The 21,798-nt window shown below is 35.5% G+C and overlaps 2 protein-coding genes across 4 annotated transcripts; one reads left to right on the top strand and one right to left on the bottom strand.

Annotated features, from left to right (window-relative positions):
- Positions 1–1,558: 1,558 nt before the first annotated feature.
- LOC137128552 (uncharacterized) lies at positions 1,559–14,997 on the bottom strand. 3 transcript variants are annotated; one of them, XM_067506778.1, is made up of 7 exons: positions 14,884–14,997; positions 14,275–14,319; positions 13,711–13,760; positions 12,774–13,147; positions 12,540–12,669; positions 3,422–3,595; positions 2,741–3,314 (listed from the first exon to the last, which is right to left on the bottom strand). In XM_067506778.1, the coding sequence occupies exons 2-6, from the start codon at positions 14,301–14,303 to the stop codon at positions 3,558–3,560; spliced, it is 621 nt and encodes a 206-aa protein (XP_067362879.1). In that variant the 5' UTR covers positions 14,304–14,319; positions 14,884–14,997; the 3' UTR covers positions 2,741–3,314; positions 3,422–3,557. The 3 variants fall into 3 exon arrangements, with proteins under 3 accessions (XP_067362860.1, XP_067362879.1, XP_067362869.1); XM_067506768.1 differs by lacking the exons at positions 2,741–3,314; positions 3,422–3,595 and adding an exon at positions 10,783–12,088 and having other exon boundaries at positions 14,884–14,996; XM_067506759.1 differs by lacking the exons at positions 12,540–12,669; positions 12,774–13,147; positions 13,711–13,760; positions 14,275–14,319; positions 14,884–14,997 and adding exons at positions 4,467–4,578; positions 4,662–4,699; positions 4,791–4,888 and having other exon boundaries at positions 1,559–3,314.
- A 377-nt stretch (positions 14,998–15,374) lies between these two features.
- Positions 15,375–20,144, top strand: rpl14 (ribosomal protein L14). The gene is made up of 6 exons (XM_067506790.1): positions 15,375–15,499; positions 16,068–16,169; positions 16,259–16,353; positions 17,089–17,188; positions 18,764–18,817; positions 20,049–20,144. Exons 1-6 carry the CDS (start codon positions 15,497–15,499, stop codon positions 20,106–20,108), a joined length of 414 nt encoding a protein of 137 aa, XP_067362891.1. The 5' UTR covers positions 15,375–15,496; the 3' UTR covers positions 20,109–20,144.
- The last annotated feature ends 1,654 nt before the right edge of the window (positions 20,145–21,798 follow it).

The following is a 21,798-nucleotide window of genomic DNA, read 5'->3' as shown; positions in this document are numbered from 1 at the left end:
CAAAGAGATAGAGATGGGAAGGATGTGCAGCAGGTTAGGGTGATCAAAGACAAGGATGGAAATGTATTGACAGGTGCCAGGAGTGTGATGTGAAGATGGAAGGAGAACTTTGAAGAGTTGATGAACGAGGAAAATGAAAGGGAATGAAGAGTAGAAGAGGTGACTGGTGTGGAGCAGGAAGTAGCAAAGATTAGTAAGAGTGAAGTTAGGAGAACATTGAAGAGGATGAAGAGTGGAAAGGCAGTTGGTCCTGATGACATACCTGTGGAGGTATGGAAGTGTCTAGGAGAGGTGGCAGTAGAGTTTCTGACTAGTTTGTTTAACAAGATCTTGGAGAGTGAGAGGATGCCAGAGGACCAGAAGAGGACTAAGAGAAGTGTACTGGTACCAATTTTTAAGAACAAGGGAGATGTGCAGAGCTGTGGCAACTACAGAGGAATAAAGCTGATGAGCCAAACAATGAAGTTGTGGAAAACAGTATAGTGGAAGCTCGGCTAAGGACAGAGGTGAACATTTGTGAGCAGCAATATGGTTTCATGCCTAGAAAGAGAACAACAGATGCAGTATTTGCTTTGAGGATGCTGATGGAGAAGTACAGAGAAGGTCAGAGGGAGTTGAATTGTGTCTTCGTAGATTTAGAGAAAGCGTATGACAGGGTGCCGAGAGAGGAGCTGCATCAAGGATCAGCTCTGAGCCCCTTCTTGTTTGCTCTGGTGATGGACAGACTGACAGATGAGGTTAGACAAGAATCTCCATGGACTATGATGTTTGCCGATGACATTGTGATTTGTAGTGAGAGCAGGGACCAGGTGGAGGAAAATCTAGAGAGGTGGAGGTCTGCTCTGGAAAACAGAGGAATGAAGCTTAGCTGCAGCAAGACAGAATACATGTGTGTCATATGTGTGTCAATGAGAGGGACCCAGGTGGAACGGTGAGGTTACAGGGAGCAGAGGTGAAGAAGGTGCAGGACTTTAAGTACTTAGGGTCAACGGTTCAGAGCAACGGTGAGTGTGGAAAAGAGGTGAAGAGGCAAGTTCAGGCAGGTTGGAACGGGTGGAGAAAAGTGTCAGGTGTGTTGTGTGATAAAAGAGTATCAGCGAGAATGAAAGGAAAAGGTGTTCGGCCAGCGATGTTGTTCGGGTTAGAGACAGTGGCACTGAAGAAAAGACAGGAGGCAGAGCTGGAGGTAGCAGAGCTTAAGATGTTGAGGTTCTCTTTGGGAGTGACGAGGATGGACAGGATCAGGAATGAGTACATCAGAGGGACGGCTCATGTTAGATATTTTGGAGATAAAGTCAGTGAAGCCAGATTGAGGTGGTTTGGACATGTTCAGAGAAGACATTGTGAATATATCGGTAGAAGGATGCTGAGGTTGGAGCTGCCAGGCAAGAGGTCTAGAGGAAGACCAAAAAGGAGACTTATGGATGTAGTGAGAGAGGACATGAAGTTAGTTGGTGTGAGAGAAGAGGATGCAGAGGACAGGGTTAGATGGAGGCACATGATTCGCTGTGGCGAACACTGAAAGGGAACAGCCGAAAGGAAAAGAAGAAGAAGCCATGTATCTTTTTTAATTATGAATTTTGAGTTTAAAATAATTTCTTGGTTTATTTTTATAAAGAAAACATTATTAAAATGCATTTGTATTGTACAGTCACAAGCTATGGTGGTATTTATAAACTATAGCCTTTTGTAATTATGAGTTTTGTAGCCTTGTATAATAATACACATAGCACATAACAAAACATATAACAAAACATAGTAAAGATAAATTTATGCTATCAAATTACAAGTTTTTAAAATATTTAAAAAAAATAAAAGCTGTAAGTTTAAATGTAAAAATATTTGACTCATATTGAAAAAAATATCTAAATGTGAAATATTACACCTACATCACATGTACAGTATATTTGTGATAATTATAACAAACATTCTCGAACACTTTTTATTATGAGTATATAATATATATAATAAATGTATTAGTTTTTTACTACCAAAACGTTGTTAATGTAGTATAGTCACAAACATTGACAATATTTATAAAATTCGGCTTTGCAAATTTTTGTATTTTGAATTTTGAGTGTAAGATTTTTGTACTGACTATTGTAATAAAACATGAATGTATTATTATCACCAGCATTAGCAATATTTATAAAATACAACACATTTTTTGTAATCATACATTTTAAATGTAAAAGTAACTTTATATTGTATTATTACTAACAAAACATTGTAATACATACACATAGTATACTCAAAAGCAATATTTTTTAAACACAGTGCTGCGTCTTTCGTGTAATTATACAATCGTGTAATCATATTGTGTTATTACTAAACTTACTAAACATTGCAAAAATACATATATGTATTATAATCACAAGCATTAGCAATATTTATAAAAGACAGTATTGCACATTTTTTAATTTATGTTTTGACCGTAAACTTAATATTTTTGTGTTATTTTTAAAACAAAAAATTGTAAAAAAAAAAAAATGTGTGCGTTATCAAATTACAAGTTTTAATTGTATTTCTTAAAAAAAGGTTGACAATTTTTTGGAATTAAGGAATTTTATTGTAAATTGATGGCAAAAATAAAACAATGGTGACTAGATGTAAATTTAGTAATGTTTGAGACTTATTTTAAAAAATGTAAAAAAAAAGCACTGGAAAATTATGTGAAATTTTAAATAACATTGCATGTAGATCTACGTTTTTTTTTGCACAGGCATCGGAGGTGTGTAAAATTCAGGTTTCCCTAACAGTTTTAAAAGATGTACAGTAACACTTTCTTCAGCATTCTTCCTGTCCTTATCCCTAACAGATTTTCTTTGTAGTTGCTCCTTAACTGTAGGTTCATTTTTAAACAAGTTGCTCAAACTCTCAGCTTCAGCACAGTTGCCGTAGGACCACTCCTTGTTTTCTTCTGAACTCAAACCAAACAAATCCTTACATGATTTGCATGGATCCTTTCTATCTCCAGTACTGATTGTAAACGCCTGGCAACTGACATATGGTGGAAGTGTGATGGTTCCATCAAAACTTTTATTTTTTGTCTTATCAGGATAGTATGTCATCACTGCTCCAGCAACATCATTGTCCCAGTAGCTCAAGCAGGAGGCAGCAATAATGATTTTCACAGGTTTTTTTCCATTAGCAGACATGGAAACTCCATAGTACCGTTTCCCGTTCTGTGTGTGAGAGACACACACGGTGGAAGAGAGCAGATGCTTTCCTTTACCAAGTCTGGGATTGTTCTTAAAAGCTCTCAGATTTTCTTTTATTACCTCTTCATTCTGTTCTCCTTTCAGGTGAACAATCTGCAGGCAATAAAAAATATCAAGACATAAATCGTGAACAGTAATTGTAACTGTAAGCCCTAAATCCATGAGCAAGAATGATACTTTTGGACAAACTATAATCTTACCATGTCTAACACACATGAAAATGGACCTCGCTTGGGTAGCTGATAGGAATAGACTTTAAAAGGCTGAGGGAAAGTGTCTTCAAAATATTGAAACAGCTCTGTGTCAGATATAATTTCTTGAGGGGAAAATGATGGGTTATTGATTTTTCCCAAAAAGAAGATGCTGTGAAGAACCTGTAAAGTCAAAATACATTCAAAATGAAGTCATTTCTAGTGTTCTGTGTAAATAAAAAACATTTTCTGTTCAATACTCACTATATCAGGACCAAAAAACCAAAGCACAGTATTTTACACTTGCCCACATTTAGTCATTTGACAGATGATTCTATCCAAAGTGACTCACAAGTGAGGGACAAACCAGGCAAATATCAGTTTGCAGTATAATTTCCAGTTAGTGTGGCTATGGCCTTGTTAAAGCATTTTCTAGTTTTGTTTAGGCAGTTATAGCAGCAAGTTCAGATGAGAGGAAGGTCGAGGGCTGGTGTAGAGCAAAAGTAACACTTTACAAGCAACATGATTTGTGTAAATATATCCACAATTTTTCTCCAACCCTAACATTAGTGGTTTTCTTGCCAGAATCTGAGCAGTCAAAGGATTCAGGAATCTCGTCCTGTGCTTTGTTCAACCGCCACCCCGCCCAACAATCTCATCCCAACTCCTTGTCCGTTAATAAAAGTAATGTTTCAGTTATTCTCATTACATCTGCTACAAAAACATCATTGCATTTGCAGTTTATTTTTATAGGAATGTCATTTTTTAGGTGACAGGGTTGGAGAACAAGAGAGTTATATTTCAGCTTCTTGGGAGACACTTTTTGTGTTTCGATATTTTTTACGGACAGGCATATGCGTATGCTGAAGGGTTCAGTCTTCAAAGAGGAGAGGTTTTAGTTTGGTAGGACGTTAGTGCCAGAAAGGGGAAAACTTTTATTTATTTACGGCGTAAGTGCAAAAGAATTTGAGGCAGGACTTAGTTTTCAACGTTTTTTTGAAAGCTGGAAGTGAGGTTAATAAAAATATAAAAACCGATAAAAGACGACACTTACCTCATCCACTAAGAGTCTTGCCCGAGGGTCTGCACACCAATTCACCATTTTTTCAATAATAATGAAAGCTCGTGTTCTAAAAATGTTTTCTTTTTCCAGAAATGTTTCTTCCCTGAAAATAACAATTGTTATTAGATAATTCAAAAGCAAAATGCAGCAATAAGCACTTTTGCTTCAGTAAATCAGTTAACTCACCTCTTCGCCTTTTCAGGACCACAATCACAATCAATTTCCTATAAAACAGAAGGGAAAATAGCAAAGTAGAATTCAATCATAAAGATGTAAATTATTAGCAAAGCAAAAATATTAGAAGAAGCTACTTACCATTGTAAGACCATAAAACAGAGAGAGAAATGACCCTTGATTTGTCTCTTCAGCACATTAACATGTGTGTCTGGGCGTGGAGTTAACAGCAGCAAAAAGAGGAAATACTCAAATTTAAACCAGCAGTAGCACCTAATCTAACAACGAGTGCCAGTGATTGATTTATCAGAATAGTGACTGGTGTTAAAAAGTTATGACAGAATAACATTTTGTTAGGTTTTCTTATGATTCAGAAATTAGAATGAGACAGGCTGATAGACACCAAATTAAACACACCAAATTAAATAACACAATTCAGATCATTTACTTTTTTCACTTGGAAAATAATCATTTCAATTAAATACAATTTCAAGAAAAGACACAAATTTTGTCACTTATAAGTGAAGTTATGGTTTTTACTCTTTATTTAATAACACAGAAAATAATTGCCCAATCCATTGTCCAGACCCTTCTCACTGATCTGGACTTCTGGCACATAAACTAAATTTCTAATTTGAGATGGAAGCCTGAGTTGATAGTTTCCTTTTAAATCTTATATCTTTTTTTATATTAGTGGTGCACTCTTGTTATTTCATTAGTTACATAGAGAACGAGAAAAAACTTTATCACTTTCGAATAATAAAGGACCATATATCTTGCTCAAGGCTCAAGCACATTTTGACCTTTGACTGGAGGGTCACCAACAACTGTGAGATTGTTGGACAACCGCTCTACTTTCCTGCGCCATAGTCACCCAGTTTTCAACTGTCTTGAAGTTTTGCTGCAATAAAAGCAAACATGCAAAGACTGTCACTAGCATTGTAGACAAAAAAATAAACCTGTCAACCAACTGGCAGACTGGGTTTGTTTGGAACAAAGAAGAATCTTTAGATAACTTTATAACTACGGTTACCAGTCTGTTTTGTTTCATGCTCAAGTTGGGCTAAAGAATGTGCTGTTTATTACCAGTAAAAAATGATTCTTAACCACAAAACTGCTTTTCTGTGGTTACCAAACTTAACACATGATAGGGATTGCTCAATCAACCTACAGCACATGACTTGTTATCTTCTCAGTGGCCCCATGTTTCTGCTGAAGCATTCAATTATCAAATTAGATATGTTTATTTTTTTATTTTATCAAGCGTATTGTTTTTGTTCTTGTGCTTCCTATATGACATTAGATGACACTTTTACTTAATTTATATAAGACCCTTAAATGAATGATATAATTCAAAAGTCATAATTTTCTTTAATTTGTGTTCTATTAACAATTTGGACCTGTAAGGTACAGGTCCAAAATGTGCAGACGTCATGAACATCAAAATGATTCTGCCTTTTACACTTTATTATAATAATTATTTACAATACAGCAAAGTAAAATATATTATGAAGAGAATCTTGCAAAAGACACTTTCATATCATCATACTTTAAGTGTTGCATGTTTTTTAAATTTTCAGTGTAAAATACATTTCTCTATATATTATTATTAACAAAATATAAAAATACATTGAATTAATACAGTAACAAGCACTGGCAGTATTGTTAAAATATAAATAAATGTTAAAATATTTGACCCATATTGAAAAAAATATCTAAATGTGAAATATTACACATTACATGTGCAGTCACAAATAATTTATATATATATATATATATAAAATATTTTATAAATATATTATAACAGACATTCTTGAACACTTGTTAGTATCAGTATAAAATAAATGTGTTGTGAGTTTTTTACAACCAAAACCTTGTTAATGTAGTATAGTCACAACATTGACAAAATACACCATTGCAAATATTTGCAATTTTGAATTTTGAGTGTAACATTTTTGCACTGACTATTGTAATAAAACAATAATGTATTATAATAATAATAATGCTAATTAGCATTAGTAATATTTCTAAAATACAACACATTTTTGTAATTATACATTTTGACTGTTAAATTAACTTCTTATTGTGTTATTACTAATTAAACATTGCAAAAATACATAATCACAAGTATTTGCAATATTTATAAAAGACAGCCTAGCACATTTTTAATTTATGTGTTTTGACTGTAAATGTAATATTGGTGTTTTTTTACAGTTTCCACCGGCATCCCAGGTGTGTAAAATTCACGTTTCCCTAACAGTTGTAAAAGTTGTACAATAACACCTTCTTCAGCAGTCTTCCTGTTCTTGTCCGTGGCCGCGACAGAATTTGTTCGTAGCTGGTCTTTAACTTCTGTTTCATTTTTAAAGAAGTTGCTCAAACTCTCAACTTCACCACATTTGCCATAGAAGACAACATTAGGAGCATACACCCTTACATAGCATTTCTTAAACATTGTCATCAAAAATTGCATACCACCCATTACTGCAAGCTGACACACACAGACACACACACACATTCCAAATGCTACAACCTAAAGTGAAAAAAAAAACTGTGCATTTTAGTCAACTCTGCAGTCAGATTTTATTAATTTGCTTGCCTTGTACCTCACTTGTAAGTCGCTTTGGATAAAAAGAGTCTGCTAAATGTAAATGTAAATGTAATATTAACATGATCAACACAACATTTTTCATCATGTGCATGAATGAATGTGCATGAATGTATGAATGTCTTTACTGTCATTAAGTTCAATAATACACATCACAAGCTCAAGCATTACCAGTTTGACATGATAAATCATAACATTTTACAGTATTCTCTGGATACACTAATGTCATGCCTATTTATTTTAGCTGTGACATTAGTTTATTATTTGTTGAGTAGGAATCTTATCAAAACAAATTTGGGGCGATAAAAGGCAATTTAACTTTTAAAATTTTTCTTCCTCCCTTTTAAGCAGGTTGCTCAAACGCTCATCTTCAGCACAGTTGCCATAGGGCCACACCTTGTTTTCATCTGTCCTCAAACCAAACAAATTCCCACATGATTTGCATGGAGGCTTTTCCTCTCCATCACTGACATTAAACGCCTGGCACCTGACATGTGGTGGAAGTGATGATGGTTCCATCAAACTTTTCATTTTTAGTGTTACCAGGATAGTATGTCATCACTGCTCCAGCTACATATTCTTGCCAAGTACTAAGACAGGATGCAGGAATCAAAATTTTGCTCGTACTATAACCAGAAGTGGACACAGAGACTCCATAGTGCCTTTCTGAAGTGGTGGATTTCTGAGACATACGGATGGTAGAAGAGGACAGGAGTTTTGGCTCTTTACCTTTCAGACTTTAATAAAGTTCTCTCAGACTCTGCTTGATTTGGTTTTCATTTGCTTGTCCCTTCAGGTGGTAGAAGTTCATTTATTGCCTAGGACAGTATCCACATCCATGTTTAAAAAAAATAAACTGAGAAAGTTAATTCTGTAATAAAAATTCCCTGTTCTATTTAGTTATTTTAGACTATTATAAATTATAGAACTTTTCAGTCTTATTTTGCTTCTGCTTCTTCTGTAGAGGGAACGATGTAGATCATGGATGTTAAAACAACCCAAATATAGAGTAAATTAATTTAAATTTCTCATATAAAGTCTGTTTTAATATGAACGGTCTAAAATTGATGAAGCAATGTTTGTCCAAATCAGATCTGTAACTGAGACTTAAGGTGTAGCAGAAAATTTAAATTCCTTGTTTCTTGTCTTGCCAGAGAGCGGGAGGGCCCGATAATGTGACAAAAGTGAAAACATTGTTATTTTAGTGCCTTAGCAAGTACACACTTAATTTTCAAAAAATGCAATAAAATTTTAAATGTGTGAGTTGACAATTTATTTCACTTATCAACGTATTTGAATTTTAGTGTTGTTGTCTACAGTACAATGTGAAATGCTTCAAGCACAGCAGAAATCCATAGGGATAAAGGTTCAAGTGAAGAGACAAATCAGATGTCAGTTTTTGCATTTTACAAAAAATACCAGCTTTTTCTGGAGATCAGCTTTGCATAATGCAGTTGCAAAAGTGTCATAGCAAGTAAGCAAAAATGAGAAGCTAAACTGTAAAACAGAATAAAATTAGACAGTATGAAGAAAACACAATGAACTCCAACACAAATAAAAATTGCTTTGCTTGTGGTTTCATTCCTCTAGCTTCCTCTTATACCTCACAGAAATGACGAACAACCCAGCCCAAGTATGTCTTTGTGTTGGTCCTGTGACTGACTCTTTTGTGATCATGTTGGGATACGCTTGATTTAGTTAATATTTGACATAATCTTCAATGCTGTCATCATCTACACTGACAAAGTACTGTAGGGCAGCTTCCTAATTTTCTAGATGTTGCAAATATTATCTTGCAAAATAAATAACACCTTTGTCTTAAAACCTTGAAGCACAAAACAGGTGGGTATTTATATCTGTTGCTGGGGTAAAATGATCAGTATTCTCAAAATATCTCTGTTGAATCTTGAGCAAAACTGTATGAAAACAAACATTTTGTTTTTACACACAGTATTTGGTTCTGATAGCAAGGGCAGTGGTGCCCTTTTTAAAATCTGTGATATTAGTTAGTTTTTTGTATATTTTACATTTAGGTCATTTAGATTTGTTTCGTTCTTGTCCGTTTTCCAGGAGTTGTCAACTGACTGTTAACAATGAGAATGAAGCAGGAAGGAAATTGTGCAATCAAGCAAGAATTTCAAACAGGGGTCACTTCATTTGGGATTTCTGACATCTACAAAAGCTCCAAATTAGACATATGGGGTCAAAACTACACATGCACCCATTCAGATTATTAATTCTGTGGTGCTGAAAGGTCCTAAATGTCTTTGAATTTGGCAAGTCCAAGACCTCTTAACTTCCTGTTAGTAATCATGATTGACTACAGCTGGTGTATTTTCTGTGGACATAATGAGAATGGGTTTGACAGCGCTCACTGAATTGACCACCACAATACAATAGGAAGGTCTACAACTGCAGATTTCAAGATCATAAGTTCAATTAATTGTACATAGATTCAAGCTATTGAGAGGTGTAACCCAAGCACACAAATGGATAAAACAGGTTATTGGAATGGCCTTCCAAAAGTCCTTACTTCAACACTGTCAAAAATATTTAAACTGTGCATCCAAGTCAGGTTTGAGCCACAGAACCAACAAATGTAATTGAACTCCACACTTTATGCCAAGAATAGTGGTCAAATATCCAACCAGAGTTCTGCCAAAAGCTAGTTTTAGACTACTAAATGTGTGCTAAAAGTGGAAATTGCTAAGGGCCATTTAACTAAATGATGTGTTGATGATGTGCTGTGTTTTTAGTTTTGAGCCTATGTTGGTGTCAGAAAACTCCAAATAAATGAAAACAGTTTCAGGGTTTTTTGTTAATTAAAAAAGGTTTGCGCAACACTGTTCAAAGAAATCAATTAAAGCACAATATTCCATGACAAACTTCTGTTTACAACTGTAGACTGGTTGTGTGTGTGTGTGTGTTTGACTAACAAAAGCTTGTAAAAATACATACATGTAGTACAATCACAAGTATTGGCAATATTTATAAAAAATGGTCTTGCACATTCAATAAAATAATTTGGTTTGACTGTAAAATTAATGTTTTGAGTATTTTTACTAACAAAACAGTAAAACATTTATATTATCAAATTACAAGTTTTGATTTATTTATTATTAAAAAATTAAAGAGCTTTCAATTTTATTTACAATTATAAAGGAATTTAAATAAAAGGTCATAATCTGTAAATTTAAAAATATATGACCCTTATTTAAAAACATATTCACATGTTGTAAAATGATGAGATATTACCCACAAAACATATAAATTTAGATTTTCTATATAGTGTAGTCACAACACTTTATCTTTTTGTCATTATACATTTTGAGTGTAAAGGTAAATTCTTATTGTATTATTACTAACAAAACCTTGTAAAATACATACATGCCGTAAATCACAAGCATTGGCAATATTTATGAAACAAAAACTCTTGCACATTTTATAAAACTATTTGTTTTGACTATAAAATTAATGTTTTGAGTATTTTTACTAACAAAACATAGTAAAGATACATTTATGCTATCAAATTACAAGTTTTTATTGTATTTAAACAACAAGCAGACAGTTCAAATGCAAAAATATTTGACCCATATTGAAAAAATATATAAATGTGATTATCAAGTTACATATATTACACCTACATCACATGTACAGTATATTTGTGATAATTCTAACAGACATTCTTGAACACTTTTTATTATGAGTATATGAGTTTTTTTACTACCAAAACCTTGTTATTGTAGTACAGTCACAAACATTGACAATATTTATAAACTACGGCTTTGCTAATTTTTGTAATTTTGAGTGTAAGATTCTTGTACTGACTATTTTAATAAAACATGAATGTATTATCACCAAAGCTGGAAGTAAGGTTCATAAAAATATTAAAACCAAAAAAAAGACGACACTTACCTCATCCACTAAGAGTCCTGCCTGAGCATCTACAGACCATTGCATCATTTCTTTAATAATAAATGAAGCTCGTGTTCTGAAAATGTTTTCTGTTTTCAGATATTGTGTCCCTGAAAATAACAATTATTTTAAGATAATTCAAATGCAAAATGCAGCAATAAGCACTATTGGTTCAGTAAATCAGTTAACTCACCTCTCTGCCTGTTCAGGACCGCAATCACACATTTCCCATAAAACATAAAAGCTGGACGTGAGGTTCATAAAAATACTGTATCAAAACCGATAACAGACGACACTTAGGTGTGTTGCTCTTCTTAGGCCACACCCTCCCTCGTTACACAAATACACATCACCTGGTATGCATTAAATCCAGCTTGGCCTTGGAAATTATGTATAAAATGATGATATGGTCAAAATAATCACTTGCCTAATAATTGTGCACACAGTGTAGCTTACTCAAATGGGATTTGTTGGGTTTCCTCTACATATTTTTGTAGTCTTGACTTTATTATGTAAAGTGCCTTGAGATGACTTTGCTGAGAATTGGCAGTATATAAATAAAGTTGAATTGAATTAAAACCATGTACTAAATAAATTAAACAAAAAATTTTTTAAATCTTTTGAGGTTTTTAATTTTCCATCTGGTCAGCTGGACTAAAGTCTGGGGACTGTGAATGCGAAAACTGCATTTTCGACATTTCGACAACAAACAAAATAACAAAAATTTGTTAAACTGACACAAAGAGACAAAAAACAACCTTAATTTAACAAAACATTTTGTTATGAATTACATGAACAGGTTATTATATTTTGCATCATGTCCATACTTCATTAATCTTTTGTTGACAACGGTTTCTTTATTTTGCCACTCCTGGAGATGGAGGTGTCTGTGCTCCAACCTGGCAAAATGAATTTCCTGAAAGTAAACGTATTATATTTTATATAACCTTTCCCGTTACATGCATGACATCACAGACATCTTTAGTAGATTGAAATTCAGACAGTGGCCCGTTTCTGTGAAGCTGGGCACTGTATTTAGTCATTTAGTCTTTTTAGATAAATGGTGAAATTTGGAACTGCAAACTCAAACAATTTCCACAAACTGATGGCCGTTTTAATTACAGAACGCTATAGGCAAGTTTATAAAAACACGATTTATAGAGTTTAACATTTTCAAAAGTAAAAGAAAAGTGGACTAATTTTTAAAGCTAGACCCAAAACACAAGCAGCTTTTAGTGAATTAAAAAATTATTTCGTACATGTAGTCACAACTAAAAGTTTCAAGTAAAAAGACTGTAGCCCATCCAAGACTGTCAAGCTCCATTTACATAGTTAAAAAACCCTGTATTAAAGATAAAGATACCCACCTAGGTTGGCTTTGATGATTATGAGATTCTTCAAGAGTTCTGACTTGTTTTCTGCCACCAGTTTGCAATGCTCTTCATCCAACCTCCTCCCCACATCACTCTTCTTTACTTCTGCCCAGTCCTGTTTAGTCTACAAAGAAATAAATAAAGTGTTATCTTTGCCCATAGGGGTGGTTGTTTACCCTGTAATATTAAAACTACTGCTTGTCTCCAGCAAGTGATGCAACTTCTCACCTTATGTTTGAAGGCCTCTCCTCTATAATATGTCTTGAAGCCTGGATACTTTATCTTTACTTCATTTATTGGAGCCACCGAATCCAGATTCTTTGCCACCAAATGCAGCTCCTCTCCATCAAACCCATATACCTGTGTGTCCTCACATGCCATCAGAACAAGCTGTTCACACTGTAATAGGGCACCCTTCACTACCCCAATAACCTGCATTTTGACTGCCTCAGCAAGGTAGAAATTTCCCCACTCGTACAACTCATCATCATCGTCTTTGTATGTGGTGTACTCCAGGTCTCCAACTTTAAATGTGGCACAATCTGGATCGTTTAATTCTCTGTATTTCTTCTCTGTTTTCTCCTTTTTCCGTTCCAGACGTCCTGCAACACACACCAGTCAAGAGAAATTCAACTGAAGTTGAAAAATACTTAGCAACATTTTTATGGTATCTGAGTAGAAGAAATGCGTCCACCTAATGCTACATCACACTGTATAAAAATTGTGATGGCAACTTCTGCTGCCACACAGCCAAGTTAAATGTCGTTAAATGATTTGGCACAGTTTTTTTTAAGCCGGATGCCCTTCCTGACGCAACCCTCCGCAATTTCTACCGGCTTGGGACCGGCACTGCGCGACTGGGGATAGGGATGAGGTGAGGGGGTTCAGGGTCTTGCCTAGGGAAACTTCGACACTTAGAGTGTCAGGAGGAACGGGGTGCGAACCTCCGACCCTATGGTCAGTAAGCGGTCACTCTAACAACTGAGCCACTCTCGCCCTAAAAAAAAAAAACCACAGTCATCCAATTTTTGTATATTCTGTTTTTTTTGATAAGTTGGCAGTCCATTAGTTTCTATCTGTACTGCTCACATTTAGTCAATGTCTCTACAGTCATACTTCAGTACAATTACTTTTGCTATAGATCAATTATCATTTTTTAAGTTACCAGTGGTAGTGGTGGTGCTGCTGCTGTGGGCTGCTCCTGCTGCTGGATTCCTTGGAGGTCAAAAAGATTACAGTGCAGGGTTTATGAAAAGACCAGTGTTTACAGATCCAATATAATAATGGATAAGAGACAAAAGAAGTATCCTTCTGTGGACATCAGACAGTCTGACACCTTTGAGTCATTGAATCTAAACATTTCATAATAACTTTTGTTTTATTGTTTATTCTTGTACAGTATGTACTGAGGTGCTCCTGTACCTAACATTATTTGTGCATTCAGTCTCAATACACAGCACTCATATTTATTCTATTCCTATCAAATCATATTTTATTTCTTTGGTTACAAATTAACAAGTACTCAATACTATAGTCCTACTTCGTTTATCCATTCTTTGTGCATTTTGACACCAGTCTCTCTAAATAAAAAACTATGCATTTGTAGTTTCTCAATATAGGCATTTGGTAAAACAGGCGTACAAATACACTATTCTTTTAATTTATGCTATATACAGTATGACATTGCTTGTTTATACACCATTGTACAAAACAGAAAGCTGGTTCTTACAAGCGGTGGCACTCATCCAAACTCGTCATTGTAGCTCGTGGTCACCTAGAAAAAAAGAAATCAGTTGGTTAAAAGTACTAATGGATATGTAGGCCAGTCAATTTTTTTATTCAAGCATTCTCAAGTGTGCAAAATATTTTAATATGTTTGTGGTACACTGGCAGAAAGTCTTTAAACTGAGACATTTTAAAATTCAAAAGAAGAATTTTCATTTCAATATTTACCAAGTTACAGGCTGTGCAAGTTGCATTTAAAATGCCTATGTGCTGAAATAATAGTTTCATAAATATGAATTTCAATCCATTTAAAATAGCTACCATTCCAGTTGCTACATAACATCAACGCGATCAGTACGAATGTTCTAACTTAATTTTTAAACCAGCGTTGTTGTTGTTGTTGTTGTTATCTAAATCACATTGAACAACGGAAATTTACAATAGAATCATATAGTTACATAAAAAAACGGAAACAGTGTAGCCTAACTCTTGCAACGTTTTTCCACAAACACATTCGTTCCTTAAATAATTTAACAGAAATTGCCTTCTGATATCTGAAATAAGTACATCATAAGTGGTCAGAAACCTAAATCAATAAGTCAAACGTATTTACCAAAGCCGTCGAAGAGCAACAACCTTTCTCCTTCAAGAAACGAAATGACAGTCACGGTTTTAACTAATGTGGGTGTGTTCACAGTCTGCTGCTGGCCTGTTCAGCAAATGTTGCATTTGTGAACGCTGGGTTTTAGTGTTTTATGTCGATTTCAAAATTGGGTAACCATGTTGTAAATGTATGTTCTGTTGCTTTTTCTCTGTGTTTTCCGCCTCACTATATTTCATTAATTGTAAAACATTTGTGTAGCCTCCATTTCCAAAACAACATTTTGGGCAACTATTTTATCAAGAAAGAAGTATATTTGTTGTTGTGTACGACATCAACACTCAGTAGTTTATAACTGAAATTGTGTTAAGGTGACTTTCAGAGCGTCCATGAAGGCAGCAACAGTGTGACGCAATTATTTGTCTAACAAAACTGAGCACATTTTACATAAATTGTGCGTCATGATATGATTACTTTGTTACTAGGAACCTTCCAAAAATGTATTTTTACCACAGTGGTTTTATTAAGATAGAAAAATACTGACTGCGCATGTGTAGCGAATAAGCGGAAGCTGTTTGTGCGTCAGCCGGAAGCTGTAACGTTCTTTCTGCTCGGGACTGCCATCATGGTGAGTTCGCCATGAAAGTTTCGCCATTTCTAAGTCTATTTCCTTTTTACATATCTTATTTTTCGGGGACAATAAGAGTCGTCTGTGTTGCTAAGACATTTGTGGGCATATTTGTGTATGTCTGATTGGATTATGTAGGTTTACTTTAAATATTAACGTTATATGTGTACCATGTCGGGTAGAGGCTGCACCAAAACGTGGTCATTCGGGCTGTGCGGCCCGATCGGCTCATTTTAAAAATGAAAAATCATCACCGATTTTATCCCAGAACACAAACTTAAATCTTGCACATACGTCGCTGTTTCATTTAAATGCGATTGATGCTTAATGTTATAATGTAAATACCAATTTTTGTGAGCGGCTAGTTAACCTTAGCTAGAAGCTGTTGAACAAGTGTAAGATCTAATAACGTTAGGCTTGAAATTAGGTCAGCCTCCAAACTAGACTGTTAGGCTCTTCTATAAGTAGTCGCTTTGTTGGGTTTTTGATCTGCAGTTACAATCAACAATTAGTGGAGACTGGACTATACCCCGTTGGCCCATTACAAGACGTAAACCTTCTTTTTCAGGTGTTCAAACGCTTCGTTGAGATCGGCCGTGTCGCCTACATCTCTTTTGGACCCCATGCTGGCAAGCTGGTGGCTATTGTAGATGTCATCGACCAAAACAGGGTAAGCCATCGGGAGGTTACTAGACTCTGGCGTTATACATGCATTAAACACTCTAATGTTTACTGTGTCCTGTTCTCTGTTGTTTGCAGGCTCTTGTTGATGGCCCCTGTACGGGGGTGAAGAGGCAAGCCATGCCCTTCAAGTGCATGCAGCTCACAGACTATGTTATCAAAGTACCTCACAGGTAAGTGGGAGAACTAGTCAGATCCACCCCACAAAGAGTCCTGTGTAAGATTTGATGTAGCTCATCACTCCAGTACATAAGAATATAGATAAGAGGGTATGTATTCTGTCATAGATGATATATAATGCTTTAAGGATTAGCAAGCTTTTGTTGTTGTTGCTGTAAAGACCAGGTTGACCACATTGTGTACTCCCCTACTTCTGCCTGAGTACATTGGAATAAAAACGTTGGAATATAGTCATGTTCAAAAGTTAATACCCCTTTTATTTCTGTTTTGTGTGTGTTTAAAAAAAACAATAATAATTAAAAAATCAACTTATTGTAATGGGTTTTAGGATTAAGCAAATACACCCTCACAGATAATAACATAACCTTTTTTTCACTGCCATTATTTAGCAAAAATTTACAACAAGTATGGTTTGTTTAAACATGACTTATCTCATGATTTTTTAAAAATTCCCTACCATCCACCTGCATCTGTGTAGTTTCACAAGGTGGTATTTTCTTGTAGTCAAGGATAGAGGATGAATACTTAAGTGTGATTACTAGACTGCAGTAGTACTTGTATTACAAATTGTCTGACCACTGATTCCCAGTGTTAATTATGGCAACTGATTTTGACTTTGTTTTAGTCCTAATCCTAGCTTTCTGTAATGCTGTAAAATGGTTATATGTGATGTATCTTATAAATGAATGCCCCTCATATCAGTACTCACTATATGTTATGGTTTACAGTGCTCGTCAGAAGATTGTGAGGGAAGCATGGGAGAAGGCCCAGGTCAATGAGAAATGGTCAGAAAGCAGCTGGGCCAAGAAGATTGAGGCAAGACAGAAGGTAATGATTTTGTTTCTCTTTATTAGCAGCATGTTACTACCAGAAGGTTCAGTATATAACAGCTCACATAATTTCAGCAGTAGCATCTTAAGCAGTTCTACGATTCTACTGTTGGATGTCTCGGTTTTCATACAAAGGAGTATTGGGTTAAAGGCAGGATGCAACACAAATAAAATATTTCTTAATGCTTTTGGAGTTAGATAATTGTTGGCCTTATTCTGTCTCACCATAGTGGGTAATCTGAATGCCCATGTAGTATTTGGGACATGAATATATTATTTTTGTTTGCAGTTGGCACAATTCAAACTCTGACCCTGTGTAGTGGTGCGCCATTATCATTCTCATACATTAATAAAAGAATATGATCAGTCTTGCCAAAACAGTTGTAAGAAAAGTAATGGCGCACTAAGCTGATAGAACACAAAGTGTGACCTTTCATGTTTTTATTGAACACATTTCACTGAAACAAGAATTGATGTTGGAAGAAGTAGTGCCAATACAAGGCTTCTGATAAACTAAACCTCAACAACAGTATTAAATGAAATGAGCTTTATCTTGGCAAAGTGTGCTGTTCAACAAGCAGCATCAGCTAATGTGAGCCATGCCTTGTCAAAAAAAAAGATCCCAAAAGATTCATGATCAGGAGTTGTTGATTTGCATGTAGCTGGAAAGGGTTTGAGTAGAGTAAGACTTTAGATATTCATCAGTCCACAGTTAAACATTGTCTGCATATGGAGAGAATTTAATACTGTGACCACTGAGAAATAGCTACAGGCTAGAATGATTTATTGCAGTTACTTTACATCACTGTTCATCAGTCAACCATACACAATGTATTAAACAGCAGTGGCATCATTGAAGGGCACCAAGGTGGAAACCATTGCAATAATTATTACAGAAAACTTGTTGGCCCATCATTCTTGTAGAACAAATGTCATATCAGTGAGGCGGTCTTTCTTTTTGTGCCAGATTTGTGGCAAGTACAATGTTATCTGGTGCCTTTCAAAATGTAAATCAGGTTTTCAAGACTGCAACTAAGAAATTGATAGACTTTACTGATTTTAAGTTTTTGTTTTTAGCATAGGTCAAGTAGTTGATGTCATGAAATCCATAATACATTTGTACTTCTCTGAAGTGCTTCAGTATAAGAAGTGGTTACTGTTCCATATGTGACAGCATGATAATGAATGTGTTGCAAAAAAACGAATTTGTCACTAAAAATCATTGGTACTCAACAGTGTAGTTGGATCCAGTGTAACTCTGGACTAATTTATTTAATAGTCAAGTATCAACATTTAGGAAATTAATTTGATGTGATAAGAGAATAATCCTCAATGTCTTACTATTTTATTACATTACTTCTTGGTATCAGGTGGAAGTGTTCTCATGCTTAGCACTTTACATTAGCATATTCTCAGATTAGCATATTCCTCAATGGCATCTCTTTTGCATCAAAACTTTACTCAACGTGCATTATGGATCACAAGTGGTGTTTGAAGCTTAAGACAGATTCTATATTATCCACTCTTCCTAAAATGTAGATCACTGACTTTATGTTCTTGGTTATTTTTGCAGAGGGCCAAAATGTCTGACTTTGACCGCTACAAAGTTGTGAAGGCCAAAAGAATGGTAAGTGTACCAGAAAAACAAAGTAGCATTTTAAGCTGGTTTCATTTACACAAAACCAAAAACAACAAAATGAAGAAGTACTGTCTCTTTAGTTCAAGAAACAAGATAAACTCCCCTTATAAAACAAACTGCACAACTTAAATGAAAGGTAAACTTTAAACCAAAGTAAAACCAAAAAAAGGAAATTATAAACTCTGAGTGTCGGCACTAATACAGGATTATTAGTTGCTCAAATAATTACATTTTATAAATGCATATAAATTCTAAAGACATAGTTGCATATCTAATCTGGTGACATGGTTCGTATGTTTACTGTTCTAACAGCTGGAAATTTTAGTCTTGAACACACTGCTGTCAGTGTAAATGTTACATATATTACGTATGTTTTGCTGTTGTACAGTTCTTCCCATATTTAACTCTTTTTTTTTTTTAATGTGTGTATGCAATTGTAGTTTTTAGTCACTCATCATTAGATGTGTTTATTATGACAAGCGTCTGAACCTTTTTACTGACCACGTTTAAATGGACTTAAGTAACCGGGTTACAGTCGGCCTTTCTCTGGAAAGCTCATTTCTTAAGAGTCATATATACGCTGCAGACAGCTGAGTGAAAGAATGAATGAAAGTATAGGTTGTTAACGAGGTAACAAGGCAATGCCGCCTCATTTTTAAAACAAAGTCTGTTAGGGCCGACAATTTAATTTACGCAAACTTTCTCATAGAAGTCTAACTCACTGTCCCCCGTGGATTTTTAAAATTCAGACTGTTGTGGATCAGCTGCATGTGTCTTTCCTTTCTCTCCCCCTGTGCTGTCACTGTGCGATACGAACACATGCGCAGAGAGAGGGAGAGAAGTCAAAAAGCCGTGTTTTCCATTAAAATCTGTGGAGGAGAAATCGGGTTACTCTTCTGTTGCATGTATACACAGGTTTCCTGTAACCAGGTTACTTAAGTGCACAGATTCCTGATTTCTCAGGGTACCCCTGTTTAGTCATCGGTGACTGTGTTTACATGCACTTAACAGCTGCAGCTAATAAATGATGCATCAGTTTGATCTAAATGTGCCAGTGAACAAGCAGTTGCGACACAAAATTAAGTGATTATTAATTTTTCAGGTAAAAGCTTGATTTACCACCTAATGGCTCTTTGAAAAGGTTGATTAGTTTTAAAAGAAGAGTTTGGAGTTCATTATTTATTTTGTAATTAATGCACTTGGTCTTTGTGTTTTTCAGAGGAACAAGATCATCAAGCATGAGGTGAAGAAGCTCCAGAAGACTGCTGCAAAGAAGTGAACAGTTTTCACAAAATAAATTTCCTGTTCAGTTGTTCTTCTGTGTTTTCTCTTATTTGTCCTTAAGCAGAACATGGCAGAGCTCAAAGATGGCTCCCTATCACAACTCATTAAGAATAAACAGGAGTTAAACAAATCTCCCGAAGTTTCACATTTTATGGACAAATTTTATTTAATATGTTTGAAGAGTCCCAGAGGAAGACCCTGAGGTAAACATGCGATGCTAACATTAAGATTAAATCCTTAAGTATGATAATCAAAATGAAGAGTAAATAATTTTTAACTGTAGTAGAAGGCTGGACCCTTTTATTTGGCCTCTAATTAAATACAGATGATATACCCTGCTCATTCGGCTTCCCCTGTGTCTTCAGATAAAGTACCCAGCTGCTTGCATACTGAGCAGTGTTTGTCCTGCTGCTGTTTTTACTCATTGGCATTTAAATGTTAGCTATAAAATATATTCAGTAATTTATGTGAATCGGAAGGCTCAGATGAGCTCTAAAATAAATGGGGGCAGTGTGCAGGTTTTTAAAGACTTTAATGTATTGCTAATCTTGTCTTAAGCCGGTGCTTGAATGTCTGCACGACTGGGTCAACTCAGAATCAACAGAGCTTTTGTCCGAATAGCCACTAGATGGCAGTCACACCTAATGAAGCCGACAGACCATGGGCCCATTGTCTTTATTTGTACTAACTCGAAAAAAGACGCCCTTTTCTCATGCGTGTGAGTACTTGGAAATGCAGTTTGCAGCCAGCTTATGATGACAGGAAATAAGTAATTTTCTAATACAATAAATGCGCTGGAGTCACTAAAACAACACCTCACAATTATGCATGCCAGCACCGTCCTTGGCGTGAAAGGATGTCAATTAAATTAACTATTGTCCTGACTGAAAGGAAACGGCACGGTGGGAGATCCTGTGTTGTAACTTTACTAGTGACTTTGTCTGGTGACTGTCCTCTGAAATAGTCGGTTATTTTGTAGTTTCAAAAGCTTTACACAAAATGACTCTGAAAATTAATTGAATATAACTGTTGAGATATTATTTTAAAACGGACTAACTAGCATTGACAATGTGGTTCTTGACCCTAACATCGGCAAAAGAGACAAGCAACCACTGATGGACACGGGCACCAGTTAACAAAGTCACGAGTGAATTTAAAACACCACTCATGGGCCCCGCATTTTCTACTTCTCATCTCAGAGAGGTGCCTGTAAATATTACATAACACACTTGAACAGTATCCAGCCTGTGCAGTACACAGAACAGGGACATAGAGTTATGCCAACACACCTCCTGTCTCACTACCACCAACACCAGCTCCACCCACCAGGCTGGCAGCCTGAGAAAAGTGTCTGAGGACGAGCTGATGGATGCTCCGTGTAGTCTTAACTGCTAACCTGGTTTTATATAGGAAATAACCCTGATAATGGCCCTTTGTTCGTTTGTAGCCTGAGCCTTTTAAATAAATAAATCTTTAATGCTTAATCATCACATCACTAACATGAACAGGGCTCAGGTCAAGGAAGAGGATGTGTTATAGTGAGGCCTGATAAACATGCCTTTTCTGAGCGTAGTTCTGACGTCAGAGATGGATGGTGCCGATGCGCAGTGATGATTAGAGCTGTCAAATGCGGAAATCCACACCGGAAACCAGACAGTAGCCCTTCAAAATAACAACGGTGCGTA

This window comes from Channa argus, chromosome 1 (genome assembly GCF_033026475.1).
Source record: "Channa argus isolate prfri chromosome 1, Channa argus male v1.0, whole genome shotgun sequence".
Lineage (NCBI taxonomy): Eukaryota > Metazoa > Chordata > Actinopteri > Anabantiformes > Channidae > Channa > Channa argus.
The sequence above is the reverse complement of the archived record's forward strand: the minus strand, read 5'-3'. Positions and strand labels throughout refer to the sequence as shown.